The sequence below is a fragment of the Cetorhinus maximus genome, chromosome 6, assembly GCF_964194155.1.
Source record: "Cetorhinus maximus chromosome 6, sCetMax3.hap1.1, whole genome shotgun sequence".
NCBI lineage: Eukaryota > Metazoa > Chordata > Chondrichthyes > Lamniformes > Cetorhinidae > Cetorhinus > Cetorhinus maximus.
The window spans coordinates 26,663,789-26,691,331 of NC_135884.1; the positions used below are offsets into that span (position 1 = coordinate 26,663,789).

General features: G+C 40.6%; 1 protein-coding gene across 1 annotated transcript in view; it reads left to right on the forward strand.

Moving 5' to 3' along the window:
* The first annotated feature begins 2,353 nt into the window (after nucleotides 1-2,353).
* The window catches only part of fbln2 (fibulin 2), a 197,464-nt gene continuing 172,274 nt past the window's right edge, over nucleotides 2,354-27,543 (forward strand). Inside the window, exons 1-4 of the mRNA XM_078543464.1 lie at nucleotides 2,354-2,415; nucleotides 2,993-3,106; nucleotides 6,746-8,063; nucleotides 11,629-11,745. Of these exons, the coding sequence (XP_078399590.1) occupies nucleotides 6,908-8,063; nucleotides 11,629-11,745 (1,273 nt within the window). The 5' untranslated portion in view covers nucleotides 2,354-2,415; nucleotides 2,993-3,106; nucleotides 6,746-6,907. The remainder of the gene's footprint in view (nucleotides 2,416-2,992; nucleotides 3,107-6,745; nucleotides 8,064-11,628; nucleotides 11,746-27,543) is intronic.

Genomic DNA, 27,543 nt, shown 5'->3' on the forward strand with positions numbered 1-27,543 from the left:
TCGTGTAGGTACATCTACAGTGCTGTTAGGGAGAGAGTTCCGGGACTTTGACACAGCAACAGTGAAGGAACAGCGATATAGTTCCAAGTCAGGATGGTCAGTGGCTTGGAGGGGAACTTCCAGGTGGTAGAGGGGGACTTCCAAGTAGTAGTGTGTCTCCTGCCCTTGTCCGTCTAGATGGTAGCAGTTGTGGGTTTGGAAGGTGCTGCCTAAGGAGTCTTGGTGAGTTCTTGCAGTGCATCTTGTAGATGGTACACACTGCTGCCATTGTTCATCGCTGGTGGAGGAAGTGAATGTTTGTGGATGGGGTGCCAATCAGGTGGGCTGCTTTGTCCTGGATATTGTTGAGCTTCTTGTGTGTTATTGTATGCAGTTTACCATAAGACAATAAGATGTAGGAGCAGAAGTGGGCCATTCGGCCCATCAAGTCTGCTCCACCATTCAATGAGATCATGGCTGATCTGATAATCCTCAACTCCACTTTCCTGCCTTTTACCCATAACCTTTGATTCCCTTACTGATTAAAAATCTATCTCAGTCTTGAATATACCTAATGACCCAGCCTCTAAGCCCTTCGCGGTAAAGAATTCCACAGATTCACTACCCTTTGAGAGTAGAAATTCCTCCTGGTCTCTGTCTTAAATGGCCGACCCCTTTAAACCTATTTGTGCGTGCTCCACCTGAAGGCAGGTTCTTCTCTCATCCTCCGCCATTTCCACCAACTCCAGCATGATGCCACCACCAAACACATCTTCCCTTCACCCCCCCTGGCGGCATTCCGTAGGGATCATTCCCTCCGGGACACCCTGGTCCACTCCTCCATCACCCCCTACTCCTCAACCCCCACCTATGGCGCCTCCCCATGCCCATGCAGAAGATGCAACACCTGCCCCTTCACTTCCTCTCTCCTCACCGTCCAAGGGCCCAAACACTCCTTTCAAGTGAAGCAGCATTTCACTTGCATTTCCCCTAACTTAGTCTACTGCATTCGTTGCTCCCAATGCGGTCTCCTCTACATTGGAGAGACCAAACGCAAACTGGGCGACCGCTTTGCAGAACACCTGCGGTCTGTCTGCAAGAAAGACCCAAAACTCCCTGTCACTTGCCATTTTAACACTCCACCCTGCTCTCTTGCCCACATGTCTGTCCTTGGCTTGCTGCATTGTTCCAGTGAAGCCCAATGTAAACTGGAGGAACAGCACCTCATCTTCCGACTAGGCACTTTACAGCCTTCCGGGCTGAATATTGAATTCAACAACTTTAGATCTTAAACTCCCTCCCCCATCCCCACCCCTTTTCGTTTCTTCCCCCTCCCTTTTGTTTTTTCCAATAATTTATATAGATTTTTCTTTTCCCACCTATTTCCATTATTTTTAAATCTATAACCGTAATACCCTGTCAGTCTTTCCACCCCACCCCCACTAGAGCTGTACCTTGTGTGTCCTGCCGTCCATTCTTAATTAACACTTTTCTTAGATAATATCACCATCTTCAACACCTCTTTGTTCCTTTTGTCTGTGACATCTTTTGATTATCTGCTCCTATCACTGCTTGCTTGTCCCTACAACCACCTCCCCCCCCCCAACTTCTCTCCACCCCCCCACCCACCTTAAACCAGCTTATATTTCATCCCTCTCCTAACTTTGCTCAGTTCTGTTGAAGGGTCATGAGGACTCGAAACGTCAACTCTTTTCTTCTCCGATGCTGCCAGACCTACTGAGTTTTTACAGGTAATTCTGTTTTTCTTTTGCTCATTGTCTGTTAAAGCTTCACCCTGAGCAGTATTCTTGGCTGTTTTTCAGTGGTGGTTTGCCATCCACTCTCAGGGGCAGGGTGAGGAGACAGCCCTCAGGTCTACCTCAGGCAGAATGGGAACCAAACCTATGCACGCTATTCATTTAATATAGTTATATATATTATATATATATATATATAAAATTTGGCAGCCAGTTAGAATGTAAAGCTCATCTCAGTCTGTTTTTTATTTCCACACGTATAGTGGCACAGTTAACCCAGATTTATGTCCTTGAATCATTTAACACTATAGCCCCAGTAGATTTTTATATATAAAAAAGTTTGTATGTTCTTGTTACAGATTTCATAACATATGGCGATGTTGAGAAAATTTCTATCAGAAATGCCAACCTCCGGCAGTGTAGTCGAAGGGCATCTGAGACTAATTTAACAGTTTCTTTCCAGTCTTTTTGAACGACATTTCAGCACTTTGAGCAGTGGTTGCTTGCCGACCATCTGCTATATTGTTGCTGGCTATTCTGTAGGGACTCTGCATACCAAAAGACTCTCAGCACATAATTGGTCCCCAAGAATCAGGATGGAATAACATTTTGAAATATTTTATTTGGACCAACAGATGGATTAAAGTGCGCAAGCTTTGGGATCACTCCCTTCAAAGTGGTAAGAAAGAAAGTTGTTTTGTTTGAATATTGAATTCTATGGAATTATAATTAATTTTTCTCTGATTATTACAACCACAGCACATTTTTTGCTTCAGTGGGATGAACCCAAATATAGGCATTAACAAATTTCTTTGTCAATTTTCACCTGTGGTTTGCAATTTTTCCTTGTTTAATTTATAAAATATTTCCATCTTCCCTCTTTTATAGGCAAGGATTGTAACTGTTAAGCTGGTGTAGGATTATTTCTTACATATTCTTCCTGGTGTACATTTCTGGAATTCAGCATTTTAAATAAGTTTCCTGAACTTCCTGTTTCTAGAGCACAGATCATGGCAAATATTACTGGACTGGAATATCAAAAAATCCAGGAACACCCATTACATCATGTAATGCTCTGGGTAGTTCTTGGCTGCAGATATATTTTAATGTTGGGGGAAAACAGTTTACTATGGGATGCAGCTCAAAGAAAAGTCTAATAGCAGACAATAAATTGGGGTGAGGGAGATTAAAAGGGTCTGACAGCAGGCCAGCACATTAGGTAAGCAACTGTGATTGATGAGAAACTTTGGTTTCAGGTTGAACAAATAGCCCTTGCTGTTGGTCAGTTGAGATTGAAGATTTGGTCCCACCCTGTTAAAACACGTCAAGGTTTTCATACTGTGCACAGCACACACGCACTGCTGGAACTGGTAAGTCTTGCTTTTATGCTGATGTTTCTTTTGAGAGAGTTTTATGAACTGGCCAAACAAATGTTAAGGAACGAAGAGAAATACGTTGAAATGAATGCTGTTTTGTTTAAGGAGTAGCATGGATCAGTGACAGATTTAAACTACCAAATTACTTAAAAACTACAATTTAATTTACAGAACCTGTGTTTTTGATCTGCTCATGCACTTCTGTTTTTAAAAAGGGCAGAGAGGTAAGCTTGTTTTTAACCACTCTAGAAGAGTTTTGTTTTCTGTAAAGATCTTTTGTGGGCAAAAAGCATTGTGCCTTGAGTTAATTGTGTAAGAGGAAGAAATGAGATTTCCAAACAATCCTATCTGTAAAAACTAATCTGTTGCAGCTTTAGCTGCATAGTTATACTAACTTAACTCATGGAGGCAGGTTAGGCATCAAAGAATTAGACTTTTAAGTAATAAGAAACTTCTTGTTTAGAAGCTAACATTACAATTCCCCCAGTTTAGAGATGAGTTTTTTTTCTCTGCCTTATTTGTCACGTTGTGTTCAAACATCACCTCTGGGAGAACTAGCACCCAGTTGTGTGTTAATGAGAAAGTCACTGCAATCTTAGGAGAGTATCTGCTTTCAATCTACACTGTGCAGACAGAGTGACCATGCAGAAACACTGCTTCCGATTAAACCTGAGTCCCATTGGACTGATAACAACTATGCTCCTTTGAAATTCTAAGCTGTTTCCTCACACATCACAGGAGGTAAAACTCCACTACAGCCATGAAACTTTTTAACTGCTCAGGTTACACGCTATTCACGTACTGCACAGAGTTTCGCCACTCCCAAGGCTGGACTCTGAAACCACACATCCTTACATTGCATTGGAAATAAAAAAGTAGCTGGCTCAGGAATAATAAAACAACTGGAAATCAATTGGGCATAGCAAAGGACAAGTTGTATGAAATGGCTTCTGAATTATATGATGTGACCTGATTTTAATCACACAGTTTAGATGTAAACGGATGAGGGGGAAATCCAGGCTGTTCCTTTCTAACAATAAATGTTAGTCATCATTGTAGCCATGTGCCTGGCTTGCTCTCAGATTTTTTTCAGTTTATCCTGGATATGAATTCTTGCAGTCCCTGTTGAATTATAATATACATTTGTTGTTCCAATTTTCGATTAAATTTTCTTTCTTTTAAAATCCAATGTTAATGGTAGCATTTTAAAGTGCTGGAGTGCAGCAATTCAGTTTTATGTAGACTGCTGCCAGGAAATTATCTAAATAAGTCATAGATTTTCCCAGTTGAGTCAGTTAGTGCCATTAAATCAGAGATATTGTTAGCCTATAGAGGGCAATGAACTTAACCAGAACTATCTATTTGGAAAAAATGCAGGAGGCACACTTTGTTATTAAAAGGAAAGAACATATAAACTTAGATTTATTGAATGTTAAGTTTCAAATTGGATAAATGATTGTATTGACTTTTAAAGTATGAGTAATTAAGTTTCTAGAGAGCAGTTTCCATAAAAGCTTCAACTGATGCCTTCTACAGAAATGGTCAGCAACATCCCCCCTATTCACAGTGAGAGCCACAGCATTTTCACCTCTTTCACAATTTACTGACAGTGTGACTTTATGGATCACATGCATTTTGGAGCTGCTACAGTTCTTGCAGAAAGCAGCTGGTGTTAAAAAAAAACTTTTGCTGTGGTCAGGGAATAATCTTCGTTTGCTGCAGCACAACAGATGCTCTAAAACCCAAACTAAGAAATTCCTTTAAAAAAACGTGGCAGTATCAGACGTTGTCCTGTTTCAATCAAATGTTGGTTCATTTCACAAAGTTGATATTGTTATCATTTCTTTACGATGGGGTCTCACCATTTTGAACCTGAAAACTTAATAAACTCCCAGTTGTTGAGATTCACATTTCAAAATTTCCACTGAGGGTTTGTAATGATTGCAATGCTAGAAACAATCAATCTTGCAGAATGCTGTGCAATATCCTTTTTGAGAGCATGCACATAATCTTTTGTGAAATAAAAGTCTGAAGTCAACTCTCTGTGCATGATGCATTAATGAACCAAATCATTGCTGAAGGCATGAATCCACAGGAATAATAATTCTGTTCCTGCGGCTGTGGCTCTGGGTTTATTGTTTGAAAATTGGGAAATAACTGGATGCTGCGATCGTATTTTGAATGTAATTGCACTTAAGGTCTGATTTCCAAAAACATTCGTGAATTATTTTACGTCACTGTTAAACGTGTTTTTAAATTTAAGTTCACAGATTTTCTTTAGCTCTTGATTACCAAATATTCATGGCTGTATATGATTTTCAATGGCATATAGATTTTGTCACAACCTACTGAATATTTTTAGCATGTTTTGCTTTGAGAGAGTAAGCTTGATTTAACCCTCTACAACTGAACAAAGCTGCTTCATTGTAGAATAATCCACTTGGCGCTTTTAAGGTGTAAATTTATTTATCCTCCTAACCCATTCCCCGCCAGAATAAAATCATTAATGAATGATCCATACTCAGTTCATTTTTGAAAATTAGGTGTTACTTTTCACACATTGAAGATATTGAAAGAATATGGCTAGAATGATTTTAATAAAACTTCCTCCAAGTCATTGAATCAGTTCTGCCAAAAGAAATGCTACCCCCCAATGCTACATGCACTTGGCAGAAAGAATTGGTTTTTTGCAGATACCTAAGATGGATACTTCAAAAAAATATCTTGGGTCTGTAGCTGGAAAAAAGTATATTCATTTTAAATACCATAAAAGTCTTTAATAAAACCCATAATTACTCTCATTGAATCTGAAAACGCATGTTAGAAAAACAACTGTTTCCTATGAATATTGTGTCAATTCATTGATGAATTGTTCAATCAAGCTTGTGTGTCAGTTGTGGCTCTGTTGGTAGCACTCCTGAGTCACTCAAAGACTTGAGTACCAAAGTTAAGGCTGACACTCCAGTACAGTACTGAAACAGTGCTGCACTGTTGGAGGTGCCATCTTTCAAACGAGATGTTAAAGTGAGGCCCCATTTGTCTGCTCAGGTGAACCCCTTGGCACTATTTTGAAGAAGAGCAGGAGAGCTATCCTCAGTGTCCTGGCCGATATTTATCCCTCAATCAACATCACGAAAGAGCAGATTGTCTGGTCATTATCACACTGCTGTTTGTGGTAATTTATGTGCAAAATTGGCTGCTGCATTTCCTGCATTAAAACAGTACTTTGTTGGCTGCAAAGCACTTTGAGATATCCGCTGGTTGTGACAAGCACTACGTAAATGCATGTTTTTCTGTGTTTTTCTTTTCAAACCTGTGAAACAAGGAAAATATGAAATAACACTTTACTTTTACCACCATAGAGTATAGAGAACCATACCGTGTAGAATAAACTGCTAATAATAGCAAACCTGATGTAATGCGTCAAGTAGATGTGATACTGTAACATATGAATGAAATGTTGGTTTATGTGCAGTTGAGAGATGCCAAGAAGTACACACTTTCAGACAGTTCTTTAGTTTCTGTTTAATTGGTTCCATCAGTTTTAGTTAACCAATAGCCTACACTAGCTTTCTCTATTTTATATTGGAAATTTCAGTTTGCAAAGTCTTTAACAGACTTTTCTTTCATAAGTTCAAGGTTTATGAAGAGAAGACAAAGAATTAATCTACAGTTTGGAGCTGGGCCTGGAGTTTCTGGAAAAACAAAAGTCAAGAGGATTTAAATCTTCTCCTGAAAGTTTAAACCAAAGCTGCTTCTGCGAATATCTATTGCCTGTGAGGTCCCTTCAAAACAATGGCTTCACAGAGACTGGAAATATTTGGATTATTGGATCTCAGGGTTTGGTTCTGCCTGCTGATATGCTGCAGCAGATGTCTAACCCAAAAGGACTGCACTGGTGTGAATTGCCCTGTGCTAGAAAACTGCATTGAAGAGGTGCTGGAGCCTGAGGCTTGTTGTGCTTCCTGCGTGCAATATGGTTGTGAATGTGAGGGTTACCAGTATTATGACTGTGTTAATGGTGGCTTCAGGGATGGGAAAGTACCTGAAGGATCTTCATATTTTGTTGATTTTGGAAGTACAGAGTGTGCATGTCCCAGTGGAGGAGGCAAGATAAGTTGTTATTTTATTCCTTGTCCTGAGCTTCCGCCGAACTGCGTTGAAGTTTTACAACCAGTTGAAGGTTGCCAACAATGTGCCAAGGTGGGGTGTCTTCATAACGGTCAGAAGTACACGGCAGGGCACACATTTCACATGCCACCATGTAAAGTTTGCCACTGTCCAAATTCCGGTGGTGATTTAATGTGCTATGCCCTTCCAGACTGTGATCCCACTCAAGAGATGAAGACTGTCTATCCAACAATCAATGATAACGAAGAGTCAGTGCGGCATTTTGATGACCAATATAGCTATGACCAAGAGCCCCTAGACAATGAACACTTTCTTAAAGAATCTTCTAAACATTCCAAAGAGTATGCACCATTTAATAGCAGGCAACAAAAGTCTGCCAGTAGGAACTTAGACATTGATGATGATGAAAATGAAGATTATGATTACAAAGAAAAACATGTGATTCCTAATAGCCCCCATGGCCCATTTCATACCACAAGGGTACCAGATATCGTCAGTGTTACCCCAATGGATACAACTGCCCAACCCATTACATTTGAAAAGGAAAGGAAAGATACATGGGGAGAAGAAGAACTCCAAAGGGAACCGATCTCAAAGAAAAAAATGTTAGAAGAAAAGATAGAAAGCAGGGAAAATAAAGAGGAACAAACAGATCATGTATTTCCTAAAATTATATTTAGTCTCACAAAGCAACCCCCTTTTGCTGTTAAGGAAGATGATAATGCAGTACCAAACAAACAGCCTCAAGCACTGTTCTATTATCCCTTTGATGAAGAGGAGGACACTAATAGCATTAAGCTAAGCCCAGATTTGGATGAAGGTAAGATTACAGAACATGCCTTATTTAATAGTGACAGTCTATTAGAAACATTTAGATAACTTGAGAGCTGGTGCATTAGCTCCCAATAAGCAAATCTAAATTGGGATTCCAGCTTTGACTGACAGTGGCACTCATTCTTTTGAGTTCCACTGTTCTCATTGGCGAGTGATAGAAACTAAGGGGGGAAGGAAGAGATTCCTTTCTCAAACTTTTCAAACTTTCTTGAGTAGTGCTGGTGGCATCCAGGGAGTGCTATACAGACAAGGCAATTCTTCACTGTCCAGACTAAGGTGTTTGGAGAGAGCTAACTAAAGAGTGAGAAAATAGGAAAACGCAAAGAAAATAAGCTTTTTTTTTAAAAAAAAGAGAGCATGTTGTTCCTAGGCAAAGGCATGATGACAGTAAATCAATTACAAATACTTTTCCTCATGACTCCTTGTGTTTTGTTGGGAAATTGTTGCAGGTAACAATGCAGAAAACAGCATTCATCATTTAGTTTGCTATCGATTTAGTGATCATCATAGCAGGCCTGATAACTGGAGCTTGATGAAATATGCTGCATGGCTCTGATCCAGGGTAAACTTTAACTCCATATCCTAGACCAGCAGCCTCACCCTTTCCTAAAAATCTGGGAACCCATAGAATTGTATTTCTCATGTTTATTTATAATAGAAGCACAAGGAAAAGAAAATGGAATTCCTGAGATGTTAACTGATAAAACATCCATTAAACTTTATCCTGTTAATGACAGATAAATGCATGGCCTCAACACAAATAACAGGTGATAGAGAACAAATATGATATTAAGTGCACTGAGGATTTGGGCGGTGTGAAAAGTATCCTATGGCTTGAGTTCACATTGTTGGTGTCCATTTGGAAATGTAATATTTACTAATATAAAGATTGTAAAGATTAATCTCATTTCCCGTTATTATTTTGCCTAGTCAAATGTGCTAAAACAGGTAATAAATGGTTCTTCCTTCTATTCTATCCATTCAAATCCTTGGCAGTTCACTGAAGTTGTAACTTTGTCATCAGACATTAATAGTTTTCTTGAATTTTAAGATTTACTTTTTGTTGTTATAAATGACAATTTGAACTGAAATAGTCTTGGTCATGTTGTCTGAAGTTACAAAATGCACAGATATTATGTTATTTTTATGTATTTAGATTACTTTCATATTAGTATTTATGAGGTGTTAAAGGTGCAGGAGTTCCACTGAAAGGGCAGTAGAAGTTTGAAACTATTTTCCACAGATGGCAAATGATGCCAGATCAAGTGTAGATTTTAAATCTGGGATTGATCGATTTTTGTTATCCAAAGTTATTAAGGGGTATGGGGTAAAGGCCAGTATATACAGTTAGGTCACAGATCAAACATGATCTCAATGAATGTTGGTACAGGCTTGAGGGGTGAAGTGGCTTATTCCTGTTCCTACATTCCGAAATACTTTAAAACATGTGCCAAACAATGTTGCCCTATCAGACTGTACTTGCACAATGTGAATAAAATACTTTTGTAAAGCCATGTTGTCAGTCAATGTCAATGAATAGTGGTCATGCAGTTATGCAACATTTAAAATTTGGTTTCATCATTATGTGAAATTATATTATAGTACATGCATTCATTTGAGACTGTTCAGAATGAGGGAGGGTCAGCAGACCTGAGTAACACTGTATTACTGCCTGCATGGGGAAAATGGAACATTGCAAGCCCTGGTGATACAAAACTTGGAAGTATTGTGAACCATGAGGAGGCTAGTGTAGAACTTCAAAAGGACATAGACATGTTGGTGGAATGGGCAGACAAGTGGCAGCTGAAATTTGGTACAGATTAGTGTGAAGTGATTCATTTTGGTCAGAAGAATGTGGAGGGACAATATAAAATAAGGGGGGTTCAGGAGCGGAGGGACCTGGGTGTATATGTGCATAAGTCATTGAAGCTGCCAGGACAGCTTGAGAGAGTGGTGAATAAAGCAGATGGCTTTTTGGGTTTTATCAATAGGGGTATAGAGTACAAAAGTAAGAAAGTTATGTTAAACCGATATAAAAGACTGGTTTGGCTACAACTGGAGTATTGCGTCCAGTGCCGAGCACCACACTTTAGGAAGGCTGTGAAAACATTAGAGAGGATGCAGAAGAGATTCATAGGATTGGTTCCAGGAATGAGGAACTTCACTTATGTAGAAAAATGTTGGGGCTGTTCTCCTTGGAGAAGGGAAGGTTGAGAGGAGATTTGATAGAGGCATTCAAATCTTGAGGGGTCTGGACAGAGTAGGTAGACAAAAACTGGTCCCATTGGTGGAAGGATCGAGAACCAGAGGGCACAGATTTAAGGTAATGGGTAAAAGAAGCAATGGCGATATGAGGAAAAACTTGTGCACATAGCGAGTGATTAGGGTCTGGAATGCACTGTTTGAGAGTATGGTGGAGGCAGCTTCATTTCAGGCTTTCAAAAAGAAATTGGTTCATTATCTGGAAAGGAAAAAAAAAATGCAGGGCTACAGGGAAAAGGGGGAAAGGTACTAAGTGAATTGCTCCTTCAGAGGGCCAGCACAGATATGATGGGCCGAATGGCCTCCTTCTGGGCTGTAACCATTCTCTGATTCTGTGTGCAGAGTTGGCCATTTAAATTTAATGTTAACAGTGGGCCCTCTGCTAAAACTTTTTAAAAAAATCAACAGCCTTGGAATTTCTTCAACTTGAGCTTTTGCGTTAGTCATGGCAAAACTGATGTGGTGTGAGTTTTCTTCTTCCATGTTAGTAGTAGTGGTCCAACACTGCTTACCGAAATGTACCTTTGCACCTGAAGTACACTAAACAGATTGTACTTCATCAGTCATACAGTCAGGTTCAGCTACATGCATACCTGATCCAAGCAGGGTACAATATGATGATACAAAAGCAAAATACTGTGGTAGCCGGGAATCTGAACTACGAACACAAAATGTTGGAAATGTTCAGCATTTCTGCCAGAAACTGTGGACAGAGAAACAAAGTTAACATTTCAATTTTGGGTTGAAGACCTTCCAAAGGTGATCAACCTGAAAAGCCACCTCTGTTTCTCTCTCCAAAGCTGATAAGATAAGATGACCGATTCACCTCCCGCTGTATCAGATTCCTTATCCAAGAACAAATTATGCCACAGTTACCAATGTAACTAACTGGTACCAGGGCATAGTAAATGTATCCAATCCATTCCAGAATGGCAGAGGTAGCAAAAAATATTTAAAAAAAAGACTTGAATATGGAAGAATGAAATAAGGTCAGTCAGAATTTGATAAGATTTTTTTAAAATTCGAGAGTAACAATTTTGGTGAAACACATTGTTGTCTTTGTTTACATTGCATTGGTGAATAAACAATTAAAAGGTGCTACAATGGTGATTCGTAAGTAGTTTATTTTTATCTAGTTTTTGTTTGCACATATGGTTATCTTGTTAGAATTTGAAGATTTAATTCTAAATCTGTTTATACTTTGTATCATACAGTTCAGTTATTATATTACTGCACATGTGCCTGAAAGATTCATTTCAAACTCCAACAAAAATGTTTCCCTCTGACAGGAAAAGTAGGACATAATATCACTGAGCAGCTCGTACAGACTATTCGTCCTAGTGATCCATCGCTCACCAGTGCGGCTCCCCTCCCCAGAGCAAGTGAAGGTGTAAATCCTCCAACAGGTTAGTAGCATTCAGTCCTTAAATGCGACAACTAGGAGATGGCAAATTTCATCCAATTAATCCAAGTTGCCAAATAAATCTAAATTCGTGTGATTCAGCCTGCCTGTTAAAGATTTTTGGGATTCACTTGCTAGTACACAGCTTGAATATTGCTGCAAAGAGAGACATATTGCTTTCCGTCTTGCACTCATCAAGACAAATGCAAGAATTCAAAATTTCAAATGATCACTATGATTTATACCACAGGAGAAAAGGGTACTGATTAGTTGGCTAGTTGATTCTGATTGGCTGAGGCATTGCCATGGAGAAAACAGCGGGGAACTATAGGCTCCCCAAGCTCCCAGGTAATTCAAAAAGAGTGCAAGGCGTGAACATATTCCTTTAGTTTGCAGAGAATGGGTCCCTATGTATGAATGTTTGTTGCTTCTAGTAAGTGTAAATATGCTCAACTGATAGTGTAGTTATTGGTGCACTCAGGATCGTTCAGCAAGTGCTGCCCAATCGCAGAATCACACATAACAATAGACACCTTGTCTATACGATTATTTGACATTGTGAGCTTATTTATGAACATGCCACTGAAAGAAACCATCAATATTTGTTCCACATCTCTATATCATGGCAATGTAGATGTGTCGCCATTTTCTGATTCATTTATTGAACTTATGAACTTAACAATTCTCGCAGTTGAGTTCAGTTTTAATTGACACCATGTATGCCCAAATAGATGGTGTAGTCATGGGATCCCCTCTAGGTCCAGTGCTCGCTAACGTTTTTGTCAGTTTCCATGAGAAACACCTTTTGAGGGAATGAACCCTGCCTTCCTATCCCATGCATATTTCTGATATGTAGATGATATGTTTGTGGTCTCTGAATCTGCAGCCTTGTGTAAAGAGTTCTTCACCCACCTTAATCTATTCCACTCTGCACTCAAAATGCAATTTTGAGATGGAGCAGTCTAACTCATTCCCTTTCCTCTATGTAATAGTTGAGAAATCTGCTAATGGGTTCTCCACTACTGTCTACCACAAGCCTACCCTCACTGGTCAACATACACATTGGGATTCATATAGCTCTACACGCTATAGGATTGACCTTATTAGCAACCTTGTAACTAGGGCCCTTTCCATTTCCTCACCTTGCAAGCTTGACACAGAAATAGAGCACATCAAAGCTATCCAGTCAATGGCAATCCTGATCAGATCATTGTTTGCTGTGTATCATGCAAACTCCCAAAGAGTGAAAGGCTGCCACTTTCTGACCTGAAAAGTCTATCTCAAATTGCCCTGGAATGGCAAAGCAACTCCAAAATGTGAACAACAGGTTCATCAAGCTGTTGCATGCTGCTACAATGCAGAGGCTGCATGAGTGATATTTTCCACTAACAAAATGCTGCCATCAGTCTAAAGAGATGTTTTGCCTACCACATAATTTCAGTGCCAGTGCAATGCCAGGGGCATAGGCTATATGTCCCAGCGACTGGCTGATTAAATCTAACAGCATACTCCTTCAGATGTTCGTAATAGGCAGAGTACAGACCAGCTCATGCTAGCAAAACCCAACACAAAACATGTACTGTTACAAGTGATTTCATGGTTGGGCAGCACTTGCTGAACAATCCTGAGCTGCAGTAATAACCAATTTAAGATAATCAGTCGAGCTCATAACATGGCTCATTTATGCTTGCTAGAAGAGACATACATTCATAAGCAGGGACCTGTTCTCTGCAAACAAAAGAAATATGTTCAAGCCTTGTGCCTTTTTTGAATTACCTGGGAACATGGGAGCCCATTGTTCCCTATCGCTTTCCCCATGGCAATGCCTCAGCCAATCAGAGTCAACTAGGTAATCAATCAGCACCCTTTTCTCCTGTAGCATAAATTGTTGTGATTGGTTGAAATTTGACACTCTTGTGTTTTTTCTGATGAGTGCATTTTTCTCTTTTCAGCAATATTTTTGGGATTATTAGAGAGAAAAAGAGAAATATTGTACTGTCAGTCTTTGTTGTTCAATTAAAATGAATGTTAGATGGAAGCTCAAATCAGAAATGAAATTTGACCCTTGACACGGTGCTAATTTTTTTTAATAGCTAGCCTTTTATTATTTTAAATACCATATTGCAGTATACTCAAAGGTCAGATTGGAATTCAGGCAACAGAACACTGAAAGGCTTGTACAATTCCAGCTAACAAAGCACCCTATGGAGGTACTGCTTTTATTCTACTTCACATTTCAGTCATTTCCTGAGATTTATGTAACTTAATCCTGCCAAGACTCCAGTTCTATTAAACACAGCCACAGTGAGAATGTGCAAAATTACCCCCATATACTGTCTAAGAAATGACAGAAGTTGAAAAATTGTATTACTTAAACAATGCTCATTTATGTAATGGCATGGACTGATCATGGAAATCTTTGATCATATGGGTCTGCTGGTTGTGCAGTGTAATAACTAACTACTTTAACCCTATATTCCCCAGAATACTTTTAAATACTTTTAGTCATTTAATTACGTTGAAGGAATATAAATGAAAAAATCTCATAGGTACCCACAATCACTGGTAACTCTATTTTAGAGAATTTAACAGAATCAATCACACCAGTGCATGCTTTATACTTGTTAATCCAATTAACAGAATCAAACATATCAATGCATGTATTTTACGTGTTAAATCCATTTAACAGAATCAAACTTGCATGTTAAATTCAAAGCTGATAAATGTAGCTACAAACTGAAATGTTTTCAATTGTACATCAACAACTATATACCATGAAGGGTCATTATAAAATCTACTTTGGATTGAGTCCACATTTCAGCAGTTTATGTAAATAGGTAATTCTGCTTGTCCAGCAGTGCTGAAGAATTAAATGTTTTTCTGGGTTCATTTCCAAATCCCTATTGTCAACCTAAGTGGCATCAGTTATATGGGGTTTAATGAGTATTTGGTGTAACAACAAAGGGCATGTTGGATAGGATTACTAATCATTGGCCATTAAATAATAAGCACTGTGAGTATGGAGTGAAGAAAACTATTGAGTGAAGAGCCTGCATTTTTCTGCACAGTTAGATCTCAGAGTAAGTCAAAATTGTTTGCCTAGGCATAATAAAGCAGAATTTGATTAGGGTGGAGCTAATTTATTTTGAGTGAAACTATTGTGATTCCCCCCCTCCAAATAAACGCATTTATTCCCATTAGTGTCAGCAGTTCTTCACCCATTGTGTCCAGTCTTTATATGTGAATACAACTAGATTTTTCACTGCCCCCTGTAGCTGCTAAGATAGGTGGGTGGGAGTTCAGGACAACTGAAACTCCACCAATCTTGTGTCATGACAGTGCACACAGTGAGTGTGGAACTGAAGCCTTTCACTTAGATTTGAAATGTGCCCATTATGCACACTATTTATCAGTGTCACTTATAAATGGGCTGCCAATGTTTCTTGTGAATCAGCTGTTGAGGAGTCTTTTTACCATTTTTGAAATTAGGATCTTAGCTTTCCTTTAGTTGTCCCCTTTCTCCTTAAATTTCATGTACTTACAATTTTCTGATCTTGGCAGTGATTGAATGATACCCTGAAGCTGTGAGGTAAGCTAACCTTGGAAACTGGGTGCAAAGAGCACATTTTGGTCTGAATTTTGGGGGGCCTGCCAGAGCATGCTGGGATGTGGGGGGGACTGACAAACCAGGAGGGAGGGCAGGGGTGGTATGCCTGTCACCTTCCCTTTGCCATGGCATTCTGCCAGTGGCAGGCAAGATGGAGGATTGTCCTCCTGCCCAGAGGCCAATTCTGCTACTTAAGTGGTCAACTAAGGGCCTCTTCCCACTGCTGCTAGCATTTTACCAGTGGCAGGGTGCCCTCCACTGGCTGGAGAGACTGCCTAGTAAACCCTGGCAGCCTCCCTACCAACTTAGTTGGGGGCACTCCTAATCGGGCACCGTGTGGCCCATGGGGAGATTCTCACCTGCTGCCACCACCCCCCTTCCCCCCCCAGCCAGTGACAACAGTCGCCCGTGGCAGCAGTCCCCTGCCCTCAAAACCCCCCTTGCCAGGACCTGCCTGTTTGGATCCTGTGAGCCCCAATCCCAGTTCCCTTGTTCTGAGGGTGGTGTCCATGCTGCTTCTCTTGCCTGTAAGCGGCCCTAGTAGTGGCCACTGGTCTTGGTAGCACCGCTGGGATTGAAGAGCTCCCGGCCTTCCGATATTCTGGCCGCTCTTGGAGGCGGGTCTTCTTCCCTTAAAGGGACAGGAATCACGACAACAGCTCATTAGCTGCTTGATTGCCATAGAATCCAAATAGTCGAAGTGGGATTGGCCTTGGCTTTCCACCCATCGTCAGGGCCACTGCCACCCCAACATAATCCAGTCCTTTAATTTGAATTTGTCTAACACATGACAGCAACCATTTTAGCCTGGACTATGCCAGTTTCAGAAAATCTAGGCTTTATTTTTGCAGACTTGTTTTACCACTGCAGGTTCTACAGTTATGATAGATTATGGGCTTCATCCTATGGTCTCAAAAAAGCGGCTGTTGAGATAGTAGATGCATCGGTTTGAATTTTCCAAAATTCCTTAGGGCATAATTTAGCCCCTGTTGGGCGGGCTGGGCGGAGGTGGCCAGGAAGCCGACTGCTGCCTGCGATCGGGGCCCAATCGCGATTTCACGCTGACCGGTCAATTAAGGCCCGCCCAGCGTGAAAGGCGAGTGGCAGTGCTCAGCGCTGCCTGTGAGGACGGCAAGGGGGGGGGGAGCGTGAACTTTGCGCATGCGTGCAAGTGCGCACTTGCAAATCTCCCTGAGGTACAGGGAGATGAAGAGTTTTCAGGAAAATAAATAAAGGCTCATAGAATATTATAAAACATCTCTCCTCGTGTGACTCTGTCACATGAGCAAGAATATGTTATTAATTCAATTTTAAAATTTTTATTTGCTTTAGGAAACCTCATCCAGCCCGTGGATGAGGTTTCCTAAAAAGTGCAAAGGCCGAAAAATGTAAGTTAATTAAGACTTTAATGGCCTTTACACGCCTTTTAATCATCGGTGGGTGCGCTGCCAATTCCTGCGTGCACCCGCCAACTGAAATATCGCGCGACTGCACGTTGATGCTGGAACGCTCGCCCAATGTCAACGCGCATCATTTTACGCTTGAGTGGGTCGGGTGCATGCTCGCTCGCTAAGGTAAAAATTTTGCCCCTAGATTCTGGAAAGATCTCATCAGATTGGAAAATAGTGAGGGCGACTCCTCTATTCAAGAACGGAAGGAGACAGAAAGCAGGAAACTATAGACCAGTTAGCTTAACGTCTGTCATAGGGAACATGCTGGAATCTATAATTAAGGAGGTTATAACGGGGCACTTAAAAAATCTCAATGCAATCAGACAGGGTCAACATGGTTTTGTGAAAGGGAAATCATGTTTGACTCATTTATTGGAGTTCTTTGAGGAAGTACAAACAACGTGGATAAAAAGGAACCTGTGGATGTGCTGTACTTGGATTATGTCTGCAGCTGCTGTATATCCCTATGCAATTTACAACAGGCATCATTATTTAGCATTAGGGAATGGAACCTTTGCTAATTTTGCCCTTCCCTAGTCCTGAAGCACCAAAGTCAGTTAACACACTTCCGCTGTCAGCCAGGCAGAGATGAATATAAACCAAGTTTCAAATCAAGGACTTTAGTGCTAACCCATGCAAAGTATTTAGCATACCAGATAACCTTCATGTTATTAGTAGGCTTTCGTAAACTTCTTAGTTCTCCTATTCATTGAAGAATAATTCATTCAGTACTTTAACACAAAATTTGAGTATTGTGGGATATTAGGATAACATTTTGCCTCACTGTGTATATTGCTTCGCAGTCTATTGTAGCTCCTGTGCTATATTGCTATCTAGATTTGGGAAGATGAAATTTTCACTTTTATTGAGAGTGAGAAGCTGGTGGTAGTGAATTGGCTGCCTATTCTACATCCAACTCACATTTTCTTTAAATTGGCTTTAGTGAAAAGAAAAACTAGGTGAGTATATAACAGGTGGCTGCTTCACTCCCACCAGCTTCTCACCCTCACCAAAAGTGAAAGTTAGTCTTGATGTCCGCTGCAATGTACTTATAGCATTGGCAAATGCCCTACAAGTATGTTATTCCATGTGGCAATTTAGAGAGGGTTACAATTGAAAATCATGCTATATATTAATTGAATTAAACTGACTAAATAAAGAGTTATTGCAGATTGTAGCTTTACAGACATTTGTTTCAAACCAAAGCAGAAAATGCTGGAAAAACTCAGCAGGTCTGTGGAGAGAGAAACAGAGTTGACGTTTCAAAGCAATCTTTTTCAATGCATATGACTAGAATCTCCATTTTAGATCTTCTTTAAGAAATTAAATTCTATATTTAAGTTTTATTAATTATTGGTGTCACAGAAGAGATGAGACAAGTGTTTTGGCCTTCAAATGTTCATAGAAGTATGACTTCTCAAATTGTAAACCAGCAGATATATATTATCAGGACTGTGTTTCAGAAAGGGCTTGTCATCTGCTACATACCTTTGTAATAGGAACTCATTCTGAGTTCCTGGAAGTCCCCTAGAGTGCCCAAAATCATCACCTTCCTCTTTCCTGTTATATAGAGAGACACCACAAAAACTCAGATGCGGAAGAAGCTTATAGAAGGCACATGGTACTACCTAGAACGTGGTAATATGAAAGGAAAGGAAAAGGTTTGGATTTATATAGCACCTTTCGCAACCTGAGGGCATCCCAAAATGCTTCACAGCCAAGGAAGTACTTTTGAAGTATGGTCACTGATGTCATACAGGGAAGCGCAGCAGCCAATTTACACAAAGCAAGATTGCACATTTGCTATGGAATACTTTGAAGTCATCAGAGACAACAATTTCTTTCTTCTTTATCCAAGTAAAATATTTCCTCTTATCTGTGACAATAAAGAGGACTAGAATAGGAACTTTTTATCATTCTTAATTGGAGTGCTGATGAAGGAAGCAGTGTGGTTGATAGAACTGGTAATGTTTCAAGTCCTTTGAGTGAGTTAAAGAGGCCCTGTGTGCGTGTGTGTGTGTGTGTGTGTTATGACCTTAGTGAATCTAACACAGTTGAACACATGTCATTCTTTGTGGGTGAGGGTTTTTCTTGCCAGCTATGCTTTTCCATCTAGTTTCTCATACCAGTTGATAAAAGATCCAAGAAAGAACTACAGTCGTTTGCCAAAAATCCTTAGTTCTTGAAATCCCTTACAGCAGTAGTAAATACACCCTTTTGACCCTATAGTTACATGTGGAAGTTGTTCTTCATTCCGTTTCAACTGGTCATCATGTCAACTTTCTATTTCACTCATGTGGGAACAGAATCACTGAAGACCTCTTTGTTAATCGTTGGCTTTAACTTCTGTAATTTATTCAGGCCTGGGGACTGGCATTTTTTTCTAATGTATGTGCAGCCCTTAAAACTGCCTAAATCTATAATGCAGAGCCTGTACATATATGTTTTTACAATTTGTCAGGAGGCGTATAAATTTCAATACCATGACTTGGCTGTTAATATAAATATATCATCAGCTCAGGAAGAAACTGTGGAGAGGTGGGACATGTTTCCAAGTTATCAGAGGAAAATTCTAGACCTCATGCCAATGCTAGTATTTTATTTGTATTCTTAGAATATTCAAAGTATCACCAAGTTGTGGAACTGGAAATTTTAACTAGCTTCATGACAAGCTAACAACATGTAAGTTTGATGGGCCTATTTCCGGCCACAATTTATACTTTAACCATTCCTAGTGCTGTTTTCCTTATGGTGGCCAAAATACTCTGGGGGACAACTGATATGCACTTGACATAAAGCATGCAAGGTATTTAAGTATGCCCCATAGCCTAAATTAAAATGTTTGTTGATTTGATAACAAAGTCAATTTAGATTTTCTTGTCATCATATTTGGTATCACAACCTAGATATTGGTTGGCACTATGCCTGTTTTATAGGCGTTGGATGGGTCTCAATGTGTCCAATACAAAAAGAAGAGTTGGGTCAACTTTTCATCCAGTGCCACATAGGCGCCTCAGCAATGCGCCTTAATCCTAATCTTGGATGATCACCACTATTGCACCAGAGTGATTTTTTCCACTTCCCAAAATAGCCATCTTGCACTACCAATGTAGTTTCCATTAATGGTGAATCACGGGCATTTTGTGCTGTGGAATCACAGTCCGTAAGAAATAATCTAACACTGCCTCAATACAGAATCTCTGGTGGTCGAGGAATTTGTTACATCCCCCATCTCATTGTCATATTGTTAATTATTAGTAGCATAGTGGAGTGTGGTGCTTTGTTGCAGTACAGGATTTGTAGATGTGCCACAAGAAGAGAACAAGGACTGTTAGTGTTGTACTATTTGTGATAGAATTGATCTGCAGACACTTCTTGGGTGGAAACTTTAAGTTTATTTACAATGTACTCAGCAGCAACTACACGTGTGTTTTCAACTCCAACTCTATCTCAACACTGACTGCTGAGGTGGCCCGTGCTACTCTCCTATTGGTTACTACAGATCATGTGATCTTCCTCAGCACGTATTATTCTTAAAGGTACATTACACACTAAGCAAAACCATAATTACTACAGGCAGGGCTTCATTCTTGTAGTGGATCCTTACCCTTTTCCAGCATTGACTTGGATAATGGTTGTAATGTCACCATAGAGGAAATGTAGAAGAGGCACTGGGGAGAATTCTAACCATAATAAAATGACTGGGCTTGTGACAGGCGGAAGGGTTAAAGTCTTAAAAAATCAGATCCTGATCAAAATCCACATCCAACCCTCTGACTTCTGGCTTTAACGGAGATGGGAAGGTGAGCAGGTGACCAACCCATTCCAAGGCAGTGGGTTGTCACATTAAATATTACAATGAGGCTGCGAGCCTTATTGTTATTCAGCTTTTTGAATTTAATATGGACAGCCTTGGGAAGCCCAGCAGCTATGTTCAAGCAAGGACTGCCAGATCCAGGAGGTAATTGCCTTTACACCTACCTACTACACCCAGCGTGACTGTCTGGGCACCCCCCATGATCACATCCCCCTCCCCCAATCTTTCCCAAGAGACCTCCAACCTCCTTAGCCAGCCACCTACTGAGGACTCTGACCTTCCCCACCATCTTTGATCCATTTCCCAGGCCTGAGGACAGTCCTCAGGCTCCATTTTTTCCCCTCCCCCAAGCCTTTCTCCAAACCCCACCCCTGCCTGGGATTGAGCTCTCCACCCCTGATTGACCACTAACTTCCCCTCAGGATTGTGCTCCCCCCTTATTAAACCCTTTCCCTTGATGCCATCCCTACCCCAACCCTGAGGCTATCTGCAGTCTTCCCCACTGAAAGTCAGCAGCCTTCTGCCTGCCAAGTTACAGCTACAGATGTGCACTGCATAGGAGCACTGTGCCAGACAAAGACAGCTGTAAGACTTGTTCTCCTGGCAAAGCCACATGTGTGCTCTGCCTACTTCTCTCTCATTAGAGTGAGCACAAAATATTCCCCTAGCCTGGAATAACGAGTGTCGATCACCTGTATATGGCAGTGGACAGCAAATTGGGAGTTGTGAGAGATGCAACACTTGGATCCTGATGTGAAGAAATTCAGACCGTCACAGTCTCACGCTGTCCTCGCCCTGCCCGCAAAAACTGACTGATTTCCATGAGCACCTCCTGAGTAAAACAGAAAGAACATACATACTGTTCCTGGCTTAGGTTGAGGTAAGAGAAATGTTCCCTGAAGACCCTGGCTAGACAAGCCTCCTGCTCTGTCTGTCAACAGCTTGCTTTCCTTTGTGTTACATCTGCTCCATCTCTGTCATGCTGCAGGCCAAGGGTAACTACAGCAACCATGTTTGAGACCAAGTGGCCTAACCAGAACTCTTGAAGTCAGGACCAAGGCCACCACCTCATGCAACATTCCTTGTTGACTCATCAACTTTGAACAGCAATAGAAATCTCACACAACTTCCCCAAACTCAGTGACAGCTAATTCAGTCAATCAGCAACCAACCTGAAAGTAATGGAGGGAGCGAGGGTTCTTCCTGCTGCTGAACTATGCATGTTTGAAAGGGTGTTAGCTGATTGAAATGGCTGCATTGGCGTCAAATCAATGTGACACACTTACTCACGATCTGCATACTTCTGGCCCACACTCCTAATACCTGCACTGATGTCCTCACCAAAATTATGTATAATGCAGGTTGTGCCAGAATTGTGTGCACCATGGATACCATTTTGATAACAAAATGGTGCCCATAGCATTGAAGCAATGGGCAGCACAAAGCTTGAGTTTGTGGCCCATTTGTTGTTATAATATCAATTTTTATTTATCTGCAGTTTTCACCCCTGGGCATCACATATTGCTTCTGTTCCCTTTGGAGTAATTAAAATAGACTTTTCCAACAAGTAAAAGGGTAACGAATGAAATATACAACCACTAAATGAAGGGCTTGTTTTTGACTCTGTGGATTGTTGTGCTTAGGAAGTGGTTGATAAACAAAGTTTCACTCAAAATAAGCAAAATAATACAAAATCCATTGTACCAGAATAGTTAGGGTTGTTTGTCATCTTTTCCTGTTGAGAAAAAGAACCATTATATGTAATGCATAAAAGGAAAAAACACCCAGATAACAAACTCATTAAGCATTGATGGATTTTAGACCATTTCCCTATCAGATATCATTATCAAATTTCATTTCATTTTTACTAAATTGTAAAGCTTGAGTGACAGTTCCTGTATTTTCCTGGCCATGTACAGAATTGAAGGTTGATAAGGCAATGCTTCCTCTTGTCCAAACTCATTGTTAGCAGCATAGCTTACAGGAATAATGAGAATATGAAAAGAGAGACAGACCTCCAAAAGTTTTTGTCTTGCACTGATCAGGAAAAATGAAAGAATGCCAAATTTCAATGATCACAACAATTCATACTATAGAAGAAAAGGGTGCTAATTGGTTAGCAAGTTGACTCTCATTGCCAAGGCATTGCCATGGAGAAAGCAATGGGGAACTGTAGGCACCCCAAATTCCTGGGTAATTCAAAAGAGACACAAGGCTTGAACATATTCCTTTGTTTGCAGAGAACGGGTCCCTGTGCCCGACTTCTGTGCCTGTGTCTCTTCTAGCAAGCATAAATGAGCCACATCACAAGTGCGGCTGATTACCTTGAATTGGAATCTGTTGCTGCTGTAGTATAAATTGTTGTGATCACATTTTGCAGATAATGATCATACCTCTGTTAGATTCAAGGTTGTTATGGAAAAGGACAAGGATGGGCCAGAAATCAGAGTTCTAAATTGGGGGAAGGCCGACTTTAATAAGATCAGATATGATTTGGCCAGAGTGGACTGGGGGCAACTACTTTTAGGTAAATCTGCGTCAGAGCGGCGGGACTCATTCAAGAAGGAAATAGGGAGAGTACAGGCCTACATATTCCAGGAAAGACAAAGGGTGGGGCCAACAAATCCAGGGAACCCTGGATGTCAAGGGATTTATAGGATTGAATAAAGAGAAAAAGGGAGGCTTATGGCAGATACCAAGGGCTCAAAACAGCGGATGCCCTAGAGGAGCATAGAATGTGCAGGGGGGAACTTAAAAAGGGAATTAGGAGAGCAAAAAGGGGGCATGAAAAAACATTGGCAGGTAAAATAAAGGAAAATCCAAAGTTATTTTACAAGTACATTAAGAGTAAGAGGATAACTAGAGAAAGAGGAGGGCTCATTAAGGACCATAGTGGTAATTTGTGTGTGGAGCCAGAAGACAGAGGTATGGTTCTAAATGAATACTTTGTGTCGGTGTTGTCTTGATGGTGAGAGGGATGACGTGGGTATGGAAATCAGGCAGAAGGACTGCGATATAATTAAAGAAATTGGCATAGAAAGGGAGGAGGTTCTAAGTGGCCTGGCAGGCTTAAAAGTAGATAAATTTCCAGGCCCAGATGAAATGTATCCCAGGCTGTTGGGTGAGGTAAGGGAGGAGATAGCAGGGGCGCTGGCAATAATTTTCAATACCTCTCTGGCCACAGGAGAGGTGCCAGAGGACTGGAGGACAGCCAATGTGGTACCGTTATTCAAGAAGGGAGGAAGGGATAAACCAGGGAACTACAGGCCAGTCAGTCTAACCTCAGTGATGGGGAAACTATTGGAAACAATTCTGAGGGACAGAATTAATCTACGCTTGGAGAGGCAGGGATTAATCAAGGGCAGTCAGCATGGTTTTGTTAAGGAGAGGTCATGTCTGACCAATTTGATTGAATTTTTTGAAGAGGTGACCAGGTGTGCAGATGAGGGCAATGCACTTGACGTGGTCTACTTGAACTTCAGCAAGGCTTTTGTTAAGGTCTCGCATGGGAGACTGACAATGAAGGTAAGAGCCCATGGGATCCAAGGCAATTTGGCAAATTGGATCCAGAATTGGCTGAGTGGCAGGAAGCAGAGGGTGAAGGGCAAGGGGTGTTTTTGTGAATGGATGCCTGTGTCCAGTGGGGTTCCACAGGGATCGGTGTTGGGTCCCTTGCTATTTGTGGTACATATAAACTATGTAGACTTGAATGTAGGAGGGTTGATCAGTAAGTTTGCGGATGACATGAAAATTGGTGGGGTGGTAAATAGTGAGGAGGATAGCCTTAGATTATAGGAGGATATAGACAGGCTGGCAAGATGGGCTGACCAGTGGCAAATGGAATTTAATACGGATAAGTGTGAGGTGATGCACTGGGGCAGGACAAACAAGGCACGGGAATACATGATGAATGGTAGGACCCCGGGAAGTACTGGGGACCAGAGGGACCTTGGTGTGCATGTCCCTTAAGGTATCAGGATAGGTAGATAAGGTGGTTAAGAAGGCATATGAGATACTTGACTTTATTAACCAAGGCATAGAATATAAGAGCAGAGAGGTTATGCTGGAACTGTATAAAATACTGGTTAGGCCACAGCTAGAGTATTGCATGCAGTTCTAGAATCCGCATTATAGGAAGGATGTGACTGCACTAGAGAGAGTGCAGAGGAGATTTACCAGGATGTTGCCTGGGCTGGAGAGTTTTAGTTATGAGGAGAGATTGGATAGACTGGGGTTATTTTCCCTGGAGCAGAGGAGATTGAGGGGCGACATGATTGAGACATATAAAATTATGAGGGGCATAGATAGGTTAGACTGGAAGGAACTTTTCCCCTTGGTGGAGGGATCAATAACCAGGGAGCATAGGTTGAAGGTAAGGGGCAGGAGGTTTAGAGGGGATGTGAGGAAGAATTTTTTCACCCAGAGGGTGGTGGGAATCTGGAATTCACTGCCTGAAAGGGTGGTAGAGGCAGAAACCCTCATAACATTTAAGAGGTATTTGGATGTGCACTTGCGATGTCATGGCACACAAGGCAATGGGCCTAGTGCTGGAAAATGGGATTAGAATAGTTAGGTACCTGTTTGACCGGTGCAGACTTGATGGGTCAAAGGGCCTTTTTCTGTGCTGTAGACCTCTATGACTCTATGACTTGAAATTAGGCATTCTTATGTTTGCCCTGATGAGTGCAAGACAAAAGGCTTTGACAACATTTCTCTCCTTTCAGGAATAACTTTGTTAGGCTATATTTTGTAGACTGTATGTTTTTGGTATATGTCCTGTAAAGACTTTACTTCAGGAGTTAACGAAAATACAATTTTGCTAATGTAAGGCTGAGAGGATCAAATATTTCTTAAACATTTTATTCTCAACAAACATTAATGAGCCACAAAATAAAGTTGACATCTGTTTTTTCACAAATAATCTATGAAATGACCCATTCTGTTGATCTGGTGGTGCCAGCAGAAGATGAGGTCTCACTTCAATGGAAAACCATAAAAATGTGAATTTACTATTTTGTGCTACTTCATCTAATGACAATTGTTTCACGTTAAGGGTATTGTGATTTTTGACCATTTTTGTAAACTGGTGACCTGGTGCTTTTCTTACATGTTTACCAATGTTAATAGAACCACTCCAATGTCTTAAAGTTTTACCTCAGGTTGCCCTTGTGCAACCTTTGTGTACCTAGGTTAACCATATGTATCACTAGTACAGTGTTTCCTCGATCATTTCTATGAATAACATAACACGTCAATTAAATGAATGGAATTGATCCTGTGGCACTTTGTTGCAGGATGAAAGCTTCACAGGGATACTGTTCCTTGCAACCAAATGGTTCATTAAACTAAGGGAAATAAGGAACTCCTCTTTTTCTGGGGACAAGGTTCCAATGTGATCGGTTGATGGACAACCTTAACTAGTGTTCAAGGTTAAGTCAGGTCAGTTTGTGAGGTCCCATCTCGATGTGCTATGTGCCTTCATTAATTGAACAAAAGAACAAGTCAATTTTTCATCAGGTAAATCCATTGTAAGTTGCAAGTCTCTAAGTAATTCTCTGGCAATAGTAGGGCTGGAAGATTACTTCCAGTCTTTGCAGCTGGTATCGCTAATCTCAAAGGAATACCAAAATAATTACAAATGCTATTGCACAGCTGAAATCATATTAGGCTGTTCAACACAGAAGGATCCTGTTTTTTCCAAGTCATATTTGATATTGGTTGTAATACAACACAGTCCCACATCAGTACTACTCCCTTAAGCTCCAAGCCTGGTTCTAATCAAACATTTCATATGTAGAAAACTATCCCTTCCCACTGCATAAAATGTTATCATGATCGGGCATTCTGTATGATGAAACCTAACTCAGGCATGAAGTTTAGCAAATGGTATCTGTGGAACAGCATTTTGGAGCACCACGTGTGTGGCTGGATTATATTCCTGCACACATGGGATGTTTCTGATTTCCTTTGAAATGGGTGATGTATTATGTGTTCGTAGCTTGAATGTGCTTGTGCACAGACACTGATGCTTTGTGTTCTAAAGAAATCTTTGTATCAGGTGTAACCTGGTTTCGACTTAAGTGAGGCATGTCAAAAAGTGCGAGTCATAAGTTTACAATAACAGATGAGGCATAGGTGGTTAATTATGGGCACAAAGTATAAGACGGGGTGCAAGACAGCAGTGAGGCAATGAAAGTATACAGTAAATGAGAACAGTCCGACCTAATTGTGCTAGGATCAATCTCAAAAAGGACGCTGGCAGTGTTCCCTGTAAGCTGCGTGCACGTCTTGCTGCACAGCAACCTGGAAGGTGCTGCACAGACCATTCACAAGTTGTTCCCTTTATGATACAGTACGTTTGTGGGTGTGCAAAATTTTTTTAATGTACCGTACATTACAAATGAACACGCAGGACTTGTGAATCTTGCCTTCGTCAGCCATTGGTTTTCATCTGCTATTAATTGACAAAGGATCATTATTATTTACAATGAAGTAATTGTGGGGACCATTGAAAACATTTCAATGGCATGTTTAAAGATAATAAATGATTTTCTCAAGAAAACTGTGCAGGTGTGCTCTCACTCATGAATTTTTTAAAAATCAGTACAGATGAAAAATATTATGTTGCTTAAATGCAGTACTTTCAGATAATCTATCTTGTTTACTAAAGGAACTTCAGCAGCGATGCAAGCAAGGAGCGATTATTTTGCTGCCTGGCCTCACCACTGCATTTCATTTTTCTCTACTGGAACACAGCTTGATTTACACGTCTTTGCTATTGTTACCACTGATGTATCATGCCTTATGTTTCTTAAAGTTCCAAATCCAGCTTATGCATCATTCACTTCATGATGCAAGGAAAGTACATTTTATTTATAAAGCAAAATTACAGCAGATGGTGAACAAACAGAAATGTCCCAGTGACTC